The sequence below is a fragment of the Hyperoodon ampullatus genome (assembly GCF_949752795.1).
Source record: "Hyperoodon ampullatus genome assembly, chromosome: 15".
In the NCBI taxonomy this organism is placed as follows: Eukaryota; Metazoa; Chordata; class Mammalia; order Artiodactyla; family Ziphiidae; genus Hyperoodon; species Hyperoodon ampullatus.
Window position 1 is genome coordinate 73449115 of NC_136928.1, and position 14321 is coordinate 73463435.

Sequence of the window (14321 nt, forward strand, 5' to 3'; positions counted from 1 at the left end):
GTCCTCGTTACTGTTTTAACAAGCGTCAGAACAACATTTCCTTAGTGCGCGAGAAGAAAGACGCAGAGTTCTCAGAAGCTTTTGTTGGGAAGGCCCTGTAGGCCGTTTTACAGAAAGCCACTGGAAGGCCTCAGGGGTCAGGCTGATGTTTCTTTGGATCTCCACCCCTCGCTCCACAGAGGGGTCTGATTTATCTTGTTTTCTGGACTCTCCTAACCTCTCTCCGAGCATCCCTGGGGCCGTGAGCACCGCTGGGTTGTTTCCCCGGCATTCTCCCCAAGGAAGGAGAACCAAATAATTTCAGGAGTGTCTGAACCGGGACACTCTGGGCACTCCTAAGAGTGAAACGGGCGCTGTCACTAATAACGGTGGGACATCAGACCCTAACCTCTGGATGGTTCAGGACACTCGGGCGCGAGGGACGCGCTCAGCTCCGCCGGGGCCTCCAGCAGCGACGAGCCCGCGCAGGGCTCTCAGCCCTGAGTCTCCGCCCAGAGTTCCAGAAAGGCCTGGAAACTGCGGCCGAGCGCGTTGGCCACTAGGCGGCGGGCCAGGACCCAGGACGCGGCGACGCCGGCGCCCGCGGGTCTCGTGACCGCGCGCCCCGCCCGGAGCTTCGCCGTCATGCAGTCCCCGGTGGTGCTCGTCACCTCCAGGTGAGCCAGACCCCGCGCCCGGCGCTGCGTCTCGGGCAACGTGGAGTCGGGTGACCGGGAGCCGCGGCCCGATGCGCCCGGGGCGGAGGAGCCGGCGGAGGCGGCCGGTCCCGCCCGCCACCCGGCGTCCGCAGCGCGCCGACCGTTGACCTGGGCTCGGCCCCTCCACCGCCCAGCGGGAGAGGCGGGCGGCGGCGAGTCCCCTCCCCCCGCCCCCCCCCGTTTTACAGATGGGGAAACTGAGGTCCCTGGAGGGTAACGAACTCACCCAAAACTCAGTGGAAGGCCCGGACTGGCTGGTCCCGGCCAGCAGGCAAAGAGAGGGCTCTCCTCCCCCCTTTCCTGTCCACCTGTCTTCCTTTCTTTTCAAAGATCTAGTTATGCATCCTGTCCGCGCTCACCGTGCGCCAGGCCCCGGGCACGGCACTGGGGACGGGGTGAATCAGGCAAGGCTCGGCCATGCAGGGGAAACGGGGATGAACGCAGACCCTCGGGGGACAGATGCTGAATGGGGGGTGGTGGGTTCAGGTTGCCATGGGAACACAGGGCAGGAGGTAACCCCGGCTTCTGGGAGGGGGTGCATGAGGCCCCCCTCCTGCAGGAGGAGTGGAGGGTGAAGGGAGAGAAGAGGGGGCACTGCTCAACCAGGTAGCTCAGGAAAAGTGCAGTTACCGCCAAGGCCTGCGGAGGGTGCCTGGAGGCAGAGGATGCAGGGTGAGCCACCCCACCCTGACCCAGGCCTGGGGGACCCAGTGCAAGACGGATCCTGGAAAGGCTGGGATGGTCATGGTTTGACTCTTTCCCCCTTTCTAACATCTGTCACGTGACTCACTGCAAGTATTGTCATACACTCCACCCTTGTTCCCCCTACCCAGAATCTTGGGCTAAGACATCAGTCTCTTACATAAATGAATGTTATTTTTCCAGCAGTAATCTGAACATCCCTGTGGCTTCAGGTCTAGAAAAGTATGCGTGATTCTTTAAGTGAACCCTGATATCAGAAGCTGTTCGGTCTCTGCATGGTTGCTGGTCGTGTCCTCGCTGGCAGGTTTCCCCAGGGCCGCATGAATCACCTCCTCTCCCTGAGCCTCAGTGTCCTTTTCTGCAAAAAGGAGCTTTGAGGTTGGCAGGTGTGAGCAGGGCCAGCAGCAGACCAGTGGGGGTGTGACCTTGGTGCTGGGAGCCTGGGAAGGGCGTGGGTGGCTTCCCTCACTGCCACACCTGGGCAGGGCTTCTTAACAGATGCGGGTGCTGGCGGTGAAGGCCAGGAGAGTGGTTCTAGGATACAGTAGTGAACAGCACAAAGTCCCTCTCGTGAGCTTTCGTGGGGCCGACGGACAATACGTAAATATATGGTGTGTCAGGGATGATAACTGGTATGAAAGAAAATAAAGTGGTAGGGAAATAGGATGCTAGGAGGAGTGAATGCTGTTTTTTATAGGGTGTGACCCAGGAGTGTCTTTCTGACAGAGAGTGGCAGTTGGGCAGACTCCTGACAAACGCAAGAGAAATCTTGAGAAAGAGTGTACCAGGCAGAGGGGGCAGCAGGAGCCAATGTCCTGGGGCAGAGAGGTGCTGGGGCACCAGCGAGGAGGCCAGGGTGGCTCTAGTGCCGTGAGCCGCGGAGAGCATTAGGTGATGTGGTGCAGAGCTGGGGGCTTGGAGGCAGAGGACACTCGGGACAGGCCTCCCAGGCTGAGGTGAGGCTCTGGGCGAGGTGGGACCTGGCTTGGATTTCACAAAGGAGACCGTTCTGGCAGTGAGTCACGTGAGAGCTGATGGTGGCAGAGGGGGTGCGAAATGTTTGGGTTCTGGCTGTATTTTGACGGTACAGCTTTCAGGGTTTGCTGATGATTAGACGTGGGCCGCGAGAACAGGAAAGAGGCGTCAAGACTGCAAGACCTGCCCTGAGTTCCTGAAAGAGGGAGGTTGCAATGGACCGAGTCGGGTGACTATGGATGGAGCAGGTTTAGGAAGGTGAGAATCGCCATTTGTCTGGACACGTTCAGGAAGAAGCTTGTTGGGCTTCCCTGGTGGCGCAGTAGTTGAGAGTCCGCCTGCCGATGCAGGGGACGCGGGTTCGTGCCCCGGTCCGGGAAGATCCCACATGCCGCGGAGCGGCTGGGCCCGTGAGCCATGGCCGCTGAGCCTGCGCGTCCGGAGCCTGTGCTCCGCAACGGGAGAGGCCACAACAGTGAGAGGCCCGCGTACCGCAAAAAAAAAAAAAAAAAAAAAAAAAAGCTTGTTGACAGCCAGGTGGAGATGTCGGGCAGGCAGCTGGGAGAAGGAGTGTGACCTTGAGGGGAGAGTCCAGAGCAGAAAGAGGAACGGAGGACCATCCAGGGAAGCTGAGCAGGAGTGGCCAGGGAGGGCAGAGAACGGAGGGAGAATGGGGGTCCCGGGAGCAATGAAGACAGAGCTTCAAGGAGCAGAGAGGGACTGTCAGGTGCCCCTGGAGTAAGAGGAGAGGGAGAATTAACCTTAGGGTTTAACCACGTGGACCAGTATCAGCATCACATGACAGTTGTTAGAAATGCACATTCTCAGGCCCTGCCCCCGACCTGCTGGATCAGAATCTGCACATTGACAAGATCTCCAGGCAACCTGGATGCACTTTACAGTTTGAGAAGTTTGGTCTGGGGCATAGGTGGGCAAACTACACCCATGCGCCAAATCCTGCCCACCACTTACTTTTGTAATAAAGTTTATGTACTGTCTTCAGCTGCTTTCGCTCTACAATGGCTGAGTTGAGTAGTTGTAATGGAGACCCTGTGGCCTGCAATTACCCTCTGGCCCTTTACAGGAAAAGTTTCCTTGGGGGCCTAGGCGAGTGGGAGAGAGATTAGGCCCAGGTGACTTGTTAACCTGCAGGTTGATTCAGCACCCTGGATCTGCCGCTCTCACAAGTTCCCAGGTGATGCTGATGCTGCAGGGGCCACACTTTGAGAACCCCAGGTCGAGACCAAGGTGGGGTTGCCAGGCCCCACGCTGGAGCTTGCAGGTTGTGGCCGTGAATTTCAGGTGGGACCAGTCAGCACGTCTGTGCATTTATCCCAGTGACGTGCAGCTGCTGGACACAGGTGTGAGGGACGCGGAGAACTGGAGGGTTTAGGGACGAGGGCAGGGGAGCTGAGGGAGCTGAGGCCAAGGGCGTGATCCCAGCAGCGGGGCGGCGCGACAGGACGGTGGGGGAGGGGACAGTGGAAACGGGGAGGGGTCACGGAGACCGGTCCCGGAGGAGCAAGCTGGGCTGATAGGAGGCGCCAGTCAGCGGGGAGGGGGGCGGCAGCCTGGAGTGAACCCTGACTCCACCTCTGACCTGCTGGGCCCAAGCACAGGTGACTCCCCTATTGTGTCTGTTTCTCTGACTTTATTTTTTTTCATTTTATTTATTTATTTATTTTTTTTGCGGTACGTGGGCCTCTCACTGTTGTGGCCTCTCCTGTCGCAGAGCACAGGCTCCGGACGCGCAGGCTCAGCGGCCATGGCTCACGGGCCCAGCCGCTCCGCGGCACGTGGGATCTTCCCGGACCGGGGCACGAACCCGTGTCCCCTGCATCGGCAGGCGGACTCTGAACCACTGCGCCACCAGGGAAGCCCTGTTTCTCTGACTTTAAGTGGGTCTGAGTGGTAGTGACCCTCGGTAGGGCTGAGGGAGGCGGGAGTGTCTTAGACAGGCAGGTGCTTAGAACAGAGCCCGCGGTGGCGCGGCCGCTTCACGCCCGCCTCTCGACGTCAGTCCCCTCCGCTCTCCTGCGCTCCTAACGGTAACACGATGCGCAGCGCCAGCGGGGCTGTACCTGGTGCAGGGCCAGGGACGCTCATTTGGTTACTGGCCAAAGGAAAAGAGGGCTGATTGGTGTTTTTCCGTCCCGCCCATATGTTGGGTTCATTCAACACCTGCCTGAAGGCAGGTTCGCCCGGGCCTTTCTAAGTACTTCATGCTCATTTTCGCATGCCTTACACCCTGGGAAAATGTTTGTGTGTGTAGGGGTTTGAATGCTTAGTAGTCTGTGGCTACGTGGTGGGCTGTCCTCCCAGTTGGTGACAAATGGCATCATGGTGACAGTGTCACATGCTTGGTGTGGAAGGGGGAGGAGTCTGTGTGGACGGAGTGCTGGGGGCAGGGTGTCATCTGACGGATTGGGCGGTAGTTGCGGAGAGGGACAGGGCCTTGCCCCAGACACAGTCTCAGCGCCAGTAGCCCCACCCCCGGGCCCTCCCCTTTCCTACCTTCTGAGAGTCCCGCCCGGCACATAGTAGGTCTCGACCCTGATCACTGTATGCTGGGCATATCCTGTCATAGGTGCTTGTGTGATGTATGTTTGTGTGCGTGGGTCTCCATCATACCCTTACATAGAATGAGGAATACATGTAACCTTTTTTCTCACCTCGGAGGAAACATTTCATAACTTCTTTGCTCATCGTGTGATTCATTACGTTTGTATAGCATTTAAAAATCCTCCAAGAGCTGTAATGTTTTGCTGAGTATCCTCTCAAAGCCTCATACAGCAGGCCTTATCAGTGCCTTGCAGAGGCCCCAGGGCAAATGATGGCCTGGTATCCAGTGCCCTTTCCATCTTCCCCCAGCTGGGCAGGTTCTGTAGCTGCTCTCTGGTTAGCGGAAGAGATGCGTTGCTCTCTCCGGATTCCTGGTGGGGTTTCATTCCTGCATTGTGTGCCCAAAGCCAGGCACTTCCCTTGGTTTGAATAGAACCCCTGGAATGCCATCCCCACAAACCCTGCAGGAGCTCTTGTGCTGGGTTTGTGTCAGACACCTAGCTGTTTGTGATTTTCCATGAGCTCCACCTTCTCTGCTGTCACCTGTTTTCCTGCTGGGGACAGCCCATTGTTCCTGAGTGACCCAAAGGCAGGGCCCAGGCTTGGGGCCTGGGAAGCCAGGCTTTATGAGGGCCTGGCCCGCGGCGGGGTGGGTAGCCGGGACCACAGAGAACGGCCGGTGGAGCAGCCTTGCACCCAGGCCTGCTGGGCCACCTGAGGTCTGGCCTGCATTTCGCTCAAGAAGCCTGCTGACTTGAACCTGAGCTTCTTTTGCCTTCTTTCCCTTTGGCAGGCGAGTTCAGAATGTCCACACAGGCCTGGACCTGACCGTGCCCCAGCACCAGGAGGTACGGGGCAAGATGATGTCAGGGCATGTGGAGTACCAGATCCTGGTGGTAACCCGGCTGGCTGCATTCAAGTCGGCCAAACACAGGCCTGAGGATGTCGTCCAGTTCTTGGTGAGCTGGGGGCTCTGCCAGGATGCTCCCGAGGGTGCCCAGGGTCCGGGGGTCCAGCTGGGCAGACACACCCGCTGCCAGGGTGCAAGTAGCATCGGGGTGCGAGCAGTGCTCTAGCCAACGCTCACTCGGCCTGACAGTGCCAGAGTGTTTTGGTGGTAAGGACACCGGTGAACCAGATGCTTACAGTCTGTGGGGAGACAGACCTGTAAAGAGATAGGAGCCCAAGGGGAGGGGAGGACTGTGGTAGTGTAGAGAAGGGGCACCTAACCCATCCTAGGGAAAGTGTTCTGGAAGAGGTCAGGGCTGAGCTGTGTTTTGAAGAGCAGGTGGAGACGTCAGCATCACTGCACATGAGACCCTCCCCTTGTCACTCCCCTTCAGTCTACAGCCAGTGAAACATCCCAAACGGTCTCGCACATCTGTCCATCTAGAGGTGGGCGGACTGGAACATACAACAGAGGCGGAACTGAGGGAACAGTGGAGGTGGTGTGTGCAGTCCCAGATCCCCAGCCCCGGAGGCCGAGCCCGCGGCCCCAGAGAACCCAGCCGCATCAGGGAGGCGGCACGCACAACACCAGCCTCCGGGCCTCAGCCGCGCCTGCAGCCACAGGGGACTGGGCAGCGAGGCCTGCAACACCGTCCCTCCAGTTGTAGAGCTGCCCACAAGTCTGGCCGCCTCTCCCCGACCCACAGTGGCGGCATCCCTAAACCTGACAACCCCAGACACGGCAGAGGTGCCCGAGACCCCAGCTCCACCGCATCCAGTGGAAGCAGAGCCTGTGACTCAAGATCCTGGACACAGCAGAAGTGCCCACCACCCCGCTGACCCAGGCAGCAACAACAGTGACAGCAGCAACCATGGAGGCACAAGCAGTGACAATGCGGGCACCAGGCAACACCTCTGACAAGGACAGTGGAGGCTGGAAACTGCTAATCCTCTAATATAACCAGAGGCAGCTCAGGTAAGAGAAACCAAAAACTTGTGCTGTAGCGCCACCTAAGGGAAAAGAAAAGAAAAGAAAAGAAAACAAAAGCCTCTAACCTGTTGAATAGTTGGAATCAAGTTTAAAAAAACAAAAAGCTTTACCTAAAGAAGAAAGGTGTTTGCTGCTTCATATGTACCAGCAGAGGAACAACTCATCTCAAGCACCATAAAGAACCACAGTAACACTGTATCACAAAAATAAAATGGTGATTCTCCAGAAACCAGATTTAAAGTCATAGAACAGTGCAATCTGATAGAGAATTCAAAATAACTGTCAAGAAGAAGCTCAACAGGCTATAAGAAAAATCAGAAAGGCGGTTCAGTGAACGTCAGGGATGAAATTAATGAACAGAAGAAATACTTTACCAAACAGACTGGAACTCTAAAAAAGAACCAAACAAATTCTATATCTGAAGAACTCAGTAAGCAAGATGAAGAGTGCATCAGAAAGGATTGGTAATAGAGCAGACCATATGGAAGAGAGAATTAGCCAGTTCAAAGATAGAAATCTAGAAATGATACAGTTAGAAGAGGAGAGAAAATTAAGATCCAAAAAAAAAAAAGAGAGAAAAAATTCTACGAGAATTATCAAAGTCTTTTAGGAAGGGCAACATTAGGATAATGGGTATCCCAGAAGCAGGAGAGAGAGATAGAGATAGATTCAACACCCATTTATAAAAACTTTCAATAAAATGAGTATAGAAGGAATGTACCTCAGCATTAATAAAGGCCATATATTGACAAACCTACAGCTATCCCTGTAGGGTCAAGAAGAAGACAAGAATTCTCACTCTCGCCACTCTTTTTTTTTTTTTCTGCCCCTTGTTTTCCCTTCCTCCCTCCAGCCCACCAGGCTCCACTCACTTTCCACTCTTATTCAACATAGTATTGGAAGTCCTAGCCACAGCAGTTAGGGAAGAAAAAGAAATAAAAGCCATGCAAATTGGAAAAGAAAAAAGTAAAGCTTTCACTGTTTGTGAATGACATGATTTTATATATAGAAAACCCTAAAGATGCCACCAAAAACTATTAGAACTGATAAATGAATACAGTAAAGTTGCAGGGCACAAAATCAACACACAAAAATCTGTTGTGGACTTCCCTGGTGGCGCAGTGGTTAAGAATCCGCCTGCCAATGCAGGGGACACAGGTTCAAGCCCTGGTCTGGGAAGATCCCACATGCTGCAGAGCAACTAAGCCCGTGAGCCACAACTACTGAGCCCGTGAGCCACAACTACTGAGCCCGTGAGCCACAACTACTGAGCCAGCGTGCCACAACTACTGAAGCCCACACGCCTAGAGCCCACACTCTGCAACAAGAGAAGCCACCGCAGTGAGAAGCCCATGCACCGCAACGGAGAGTAGCCCCTGCTCGCCGCAACTACAGAAAGCCCGTGTGCAGCAACGAAGACCCAACGCAGCCAAAAATAAATAGATAAATAAGTTTATTTTTTAAAAAAAGTCAGTTGTGCTTCTATGTGCTGACAATGAGTGAGCAGAAAGAGAGTTAAGAAAACAATCCTATTTACAGCCACCACAGCAACAACAAATGCCCATAAATAAATTTAACCAAGTACACTGAAAACTATAAGACATCATTGAAAGAAATTGAAGAAGACACAAACAAATGGAAAGATATTCCATGCTCATGGATTGGAAAAATTAACATTGTTAAAATGTCCATATTGCCTAAAGCAATCAACAGATTCAGTGCAATCTCTATCAAAATCCCAAGGACATTTTTCACAGAAATAGAACCAAAAAATCTAAAATTTATATGGAACCACAAAAGACCCTGAATAGTCAAAGAAATCTTTTTTCTTGGGAAAAAAGAACAAAGCTGGAGGTATCACACTCCCTGATTTTAAACTGTATTACAAAGCTGTAGTAATCAAAACACCATGGTGTTGACAGAAAAACAAATACATAGATCAATGGAACAGAATTGAGAGCCCAGAAATAAATCCATACAAATGGACAATTAATTTATGACAAAAGGAGCAGAGAACATACAATGAAGAAAGGAGAGTCTCTTCAATAAATGGTTTTGGGTAAACTGAACAGCCACATGCAAGAAATGAAACTAGACCACTATCTCACACCATACATAAAAATCAACTCAAAATTAATTAAAGACTTGAATGTAAGACCCAAACCATAAACTCTCAGAAGAAAACATAGGCAGGATTAGCTTTAACACCAGTCTTAGCAATATCTTTCTGTATATGTCTCCTCAATCATGGAAAACAAAAAGCAAAAATAATCAAATGGGACTACAGCAAACTAAAAAGCTTCTTCACAGCAAAGGGAGCCATCAACAAAGCAAAAACACAAGCTTCCTAATGGGAGAAGATAAAACTCATATATCTGATATTATGCATTTTAATAGTATCCAAAATATGTAAAGGACTCACAGAATTCAACAACAAAAAACCAAACAATCCAAGTTAAAAATGGGCAGAGGAGCTGAATAGACATTTTTACAAAGAAGACATACAGATGGCCAATAGGCACATGAAAAGATGCTCAACATCACTAATTATTAGGGAAATGCCAGAGTTAGCTATCGCTTCACTCCTGTTAGAATGGCTATTATCAAAAAGGTAAGAAATGGGGCCTCCCTGGTGGCGCAGTGGTTGAGAGTCCGCCTGCCGATGCAGGGGATACGGGTTCGTGCCCCGGTCTGGGAGGATCCCATATGCCGCGGAGCGGCTGGGCCCGTGAGCCATGGCTGCTGAGCCTGCGCATCCGGAGCCTGTGCTCCGCAACGGGAGAGGCCACAACAGTGAGAGGCCCGCATACCACAAAAAAAAAAAAAAAAAAAAAAAAAAAAAAAAAAAAAAAGGTAAGAAATGACAAATGTTGATGAGGGTGTGGAGAAAAGGGAACCCTCCTACACCGTTAGTGGGAATGTAAATTGGTGCAGCCACTATGGAAAATAGTATGGAGAGTCCTTAAAAATAGGGAGTTCCCTGGCGGTCCAGTGGTTAGGACTCCACGCTTTCACTGCCAAGGGCCCAGGTTCAATCCCTGGTTGGGGAACTAAGATCCCACAAGCCGCATGGCATGGCTAAAAAATAAATAAATAAAAACAGAACTGGCAGATCATCCAGCAATTTCACTTCTGGGTATTTATCCAAAGAATACAAAAACACTAATTTGAAAAGATATATGCAGTCCTATGTTCATGGCAGCACTGTTTACAATAGCCAAGACATGGAAACAGCCATCAGTGGATGAAAGGATAAAGAAGTTGTGGTCCTTATATGCAATGGAATACTACTCAGCCATAAAAAGATGAAATCTCACCATTTGCAGCAACACAGATGGACCTTGAGGGTATCCTATTAAGTCAGACAGAGAAAGACAAATACCGTATGATTTCACTCATGTGTGGAATATAAAAAATAAAAATACAATGTGGACAAACCAAACAAAACCACGTAGGTACAGAGAACAGAGTGGCGGTTACCAGAGGGGAAGGGAGGGGAGAGGGTGAAATGGGTAGAGGGAATCAACTGTGTGGTGATGGATAGAAACTAAACCTTTGGAGGTAAGCACACCATAGCCTGTGCAGAAGTAGAAATGTAACGTTGTACACATGCAACTTGTATAATGTTATAACTCAGTGTCACTGCAATAGAAAAAAAAAAACTTGAACGAGCAGACGGAGCTAAGAAGAGCGGAAGGGGAGAAGGGTGCCCCAGGCAGAAGGCACAGCCTGAGCAAAGGCACAGAGGCTAGAAACTGGGTATCGTGTGGGGAGCTGGGAGCAGCTGAGTGTCGTCCTGGATGAAGTGGGAGAAGAGGAGGGTGATGACGGGCGGCATCCAGGTCGTAGAGGGCGTGCAGGGAGCCCGACCTGTCTGGCAGTCAGGCGGAAGCTTTAAGCAGTGGAATGACATGGTCCTGTTGTCTCTCACTGCCTGTCTGGCGGAGAGTGGAGTTGGATTGGAAGGAACAAGGCAGAGGACAGGGAGCCAGGGGAGGAGGCTGGCAGAGTAACGGGCTGGGGGCAGGCCAGCGGTGGGTGGTACAGGAGGGAGGGAGAGAGTTGGAAGTATTTCCAAGGTGCCATGCACATAATTAGCTGGCTGATTGTTCCTACCCACTGAGATAAAGGGCTCCGGCGGAGGGGCGGGTGGCAGGAGGACGTTTCCAGTGTGAAGTGTTTGCCTGACGGATACATGAGGCTGGGGGCGGGGTCAGGCCCAAGGGGCTGCTTTGGGCGGCGTCAGCTTGCAGGTGATGCTGAAAGGCTGGGAGCAGATGAAGTTGCCCAGAGAGTGGATGTGGGCGTGGAGGTTCTGGCTGAGGAGGAAAGCCTGGGGACGCTAGCACCTCGGGACAGTCAGGGAGGGGAAGCCGAGGCCGAGGGAAGAGAGGGGGCTCAGGGGCTTGAGAATTTCAAGAAGGGGCAAGATCACAAACTCACTCGTTTGGTATTTACCTTTGGCGTCTTGTAAAAAGGTCCGGAGATGTGCCCAGGAGAGACGGGCCACAGGATTGTGAGAGAAAGTTAAAATGAGCAAGGGTCCTGCGGGTCAGAGCAGAGCAGCCGGCTGGTTTGTTCTGAGTCTCCTGGCAGCCAAGACAGAAAGGCAAAGAGCGAGTTACCCGGGCCTGGGGACCTATCAGAAGAGACACAAGATTCTTTTTTTTTAAATTTCTGTTATAATTTCTGATATGAGAAATAGCAATAACTACAGCTCACATAAACAAAAGTTCTTTGGGGTCCTCAATAAATTTTTAGTGGGCTCTTGATACTAAAATGTTTAAGGTCAGCTGGATGAGGTAATAAATCCCCATTAAAAAAGAGAAAGTCAAATCCCATTATCAGAAGAGAATAAGAAGGATGGATTTAAAATTGAAATGAATAAGTCAATGTTGTAGTTAAAGGAAGAGAGAATTCAGAAAGAAAAAAAAAGATATTTTTAGTAAGATTAAGAAAAAACATAATGTTTTAGGCAAAAGATCCATATGGCTATGCACACTTTTAACTTCATCAAACAAGGCCAACTGTTTTCCAGAGATCACTACCAGCTAGCAGATAGTGTAATGCCCCTGTTTCATATGCTCATTTATACTTGGTATTGTCTGACATTTTGATTTTGTGAATCTTGTATTGATAGCCTGCATTTCCTTGATTACTAATGTGGTTGAATACCTTTTCAAATGTTTGTGAAACATTGTTTCTTCTGTGGAATTCCTTTTGAACCATTGGCTGTCTTTTTCTTACTATGTATAGGAATTCTTTATATATTCTTTATATTTATTGCATGACAAATATCCTTTTCCAGTTTGGAGACACCAGCTTCTAAGGGATAAAAGTTTATGGCACAGTTCTTTCATTAAGAGGCATTCAACATGTCCTGGAAAGTGTCTAAAAGAGTGTGATGTTTTTCGTTTGCTTCTTGGACAGACTCTTATTGAGAGCCAAGGTGTACTGTAATGGCAGGTGATGGTTCTGGGTCTGCTTTGTTCTACTGGGTGATTTGCAGCTCCTGGTAATCTGACTTGACCCAGATGGAGCTCAACACACCCATGTTTTTCAGGGACAGGAGCAAAGAGGAAAATATCTGAGACCCAAGTCTGTGGGCGAGACAGAGAGGCAGCACTCGGGGGCCCTTGATAAGGTGCTGGCTGGCCTTAAGAGCGAGGGTGTGTGGGGACTTCTTTGACACCTCCATGTGCCACACCAGTGCCACTTTCTCCTGACCAGTGACCCCCTTGCCTTGCCCTGTGGGTAGCTGTGTGCACAGGTGCCTGTGCGTGGAGGTTCTTCCCAAACATTTTGAACCACCTGCGAGGGCAATGAACGCGTTGACTCCCTGTGAGGTCTAGGGGTGTAACCCCACACCTGAACTTTCTTTGAAGTTTCACGATTTAGCTTTAAAAAACGAATGAGCATTTTGCGTTCTACTCCTCAAAAGGAGGAGAAGCCCGTGCTTTGGAACACTGGTGAATGTGGGCCCTGCGTGGGGTGGCACCCAAGACTTAAAGCTCCCCGGCTGCCTATGCTGCCGGTGCCCTGGAGACCCACAGCTCCCAGAAGCGGGGTCCTGGTGGGTCTGGTGGCCAGGCCTGCATGGAGCAGTCAGGCCAGCAGAGGGCGCTCCGTCCCCACCTGGTGGAGTCTCAGGTTCTCAGGACACTCTTACCTTTCCTTGAGAGCTGTTCTCAGGAAAGCTCCCGAGCCAGGCTCTGTGTTGACAACTGCAGGCCACAGTCCCCTGTCCCAGATAACTCCCCAGGGGGCGTTCCTGAAGTCCCCCAGTGCCCCAGCCACCTGCCAGCATCTGGAACCCTCACGGGCTGGGGGGCTCTGAGGATGATGCAGGTTAGCCAGGGCTGCACGCTCCCGCAGAGCTGTGCGATGGGACTTCCAGGTGTGCCTTGTCTGAACGCATCCAGACGCCTCACAGCCCATCAGCTACACCAGTGCTTCAGTGGTGTGCTGTGTGCATGGCCCTGGCTTGGGAGAAGTGGGAATATCTGTCTTCCTAATCGATGCTTCCACGGAAGAGTTAGGGAGACTGGCCAAACATGCGGGGAGAACACAGAGGAGTCTAAGACGAGGGAGGACGCTGGGCTGTAGGTGGGGCGTGGCGTGGCGTGAGTGACTCTTCTCTGAGCGCCTGTGTTGGCTTATACAGACCACAGTGATGGCATCGGCCCGCTGTGCTACCGCTGCTCCCTTAACTGGAGCCCTGGAGCCTCGGGGGCAGAGACCACACTGAGTGCCCGTACAGAGTAAGCACACAGCAGGAGCTTGATAGTGAGTGGATGAGCCCTAAGCTGCAGCGGGAGTTCTGGGGAAAGATCGAGAGGCCGTAGCAGTCAGCCCTCAGCTCTGCAGGAAGCCAGGTACCCCAGGATGACTCTGACGGCTGAGGACCACCTTCCAGCGGACCCCCTGGCCAGCTTCCCCAAGGTCCTGGTGTGCAGTGGGCTCCTGGCTGGCACCAGGGCCAGAAACCAGCTTTGCAGTGTCTGGTTCTCCACCACCTGAGCACTGTAAGGTGTGGCCTTGTCAGAGGCAGCTGCTAGTTTGCGGGATAATGACCCTGCAAGATGTTGACCCGTTGTCGCAGGAAGATGACCTAATAGGGGCCAGACCATGAGGTCACCCTGCTAATGCACTGAAGGCCCAGAATGGAGGTATAAGTCACGGTCACCTGCAGGCCAGGTCTCTGTATCAAGTGTCTCTACCCAGACCTGTGATGGTGCCTGGAACCCGCCACGATTGCATCTTTCCTTTGGGCCACTAGGACTTTCAGGATTAGCACCCAGCGTTGACCAGGAGGCTTAGGAAGTGGAGCCTGAGGCAGGGAGCTGGGCGGAGGGTCCGGAGGGAGACACAGCTTCCTGGGGCTGGTCCTAGGGGAGGACTCTCCCAAGAGCCCGGCGCCCTTGGGACCTCTGTTGGGGCCGGAG

The 14321-nt window shown here is 52.3% G+C and overlaps 1 protein-coding gene across 1 annotated transcript in view; it reads left to right on the forward strand.

The window, feature by feature from the left end:
* Positions 1-624: 624 nt before the first annotated feature.
* Positions 625-14321, forward strand: part of HS1BP3 (HCLS1 binding protein 3) — a gene marked incomplete at both ends in the record, with an annotated part of 34003 nt that continues 20306 nt past the window's right edge. Inside the window, 2 exons of the mRNA XM_079720795.1 lie at positions 625-656; positions 5731-5896. Of these exons, the coding sequence (XP_079576921.1) occupies positions 625-656; positions 5731-5896 (198 nt within the window). The remainder of the gene's footprint in view (positions 657-5730; positions 5897-14321) is intronic.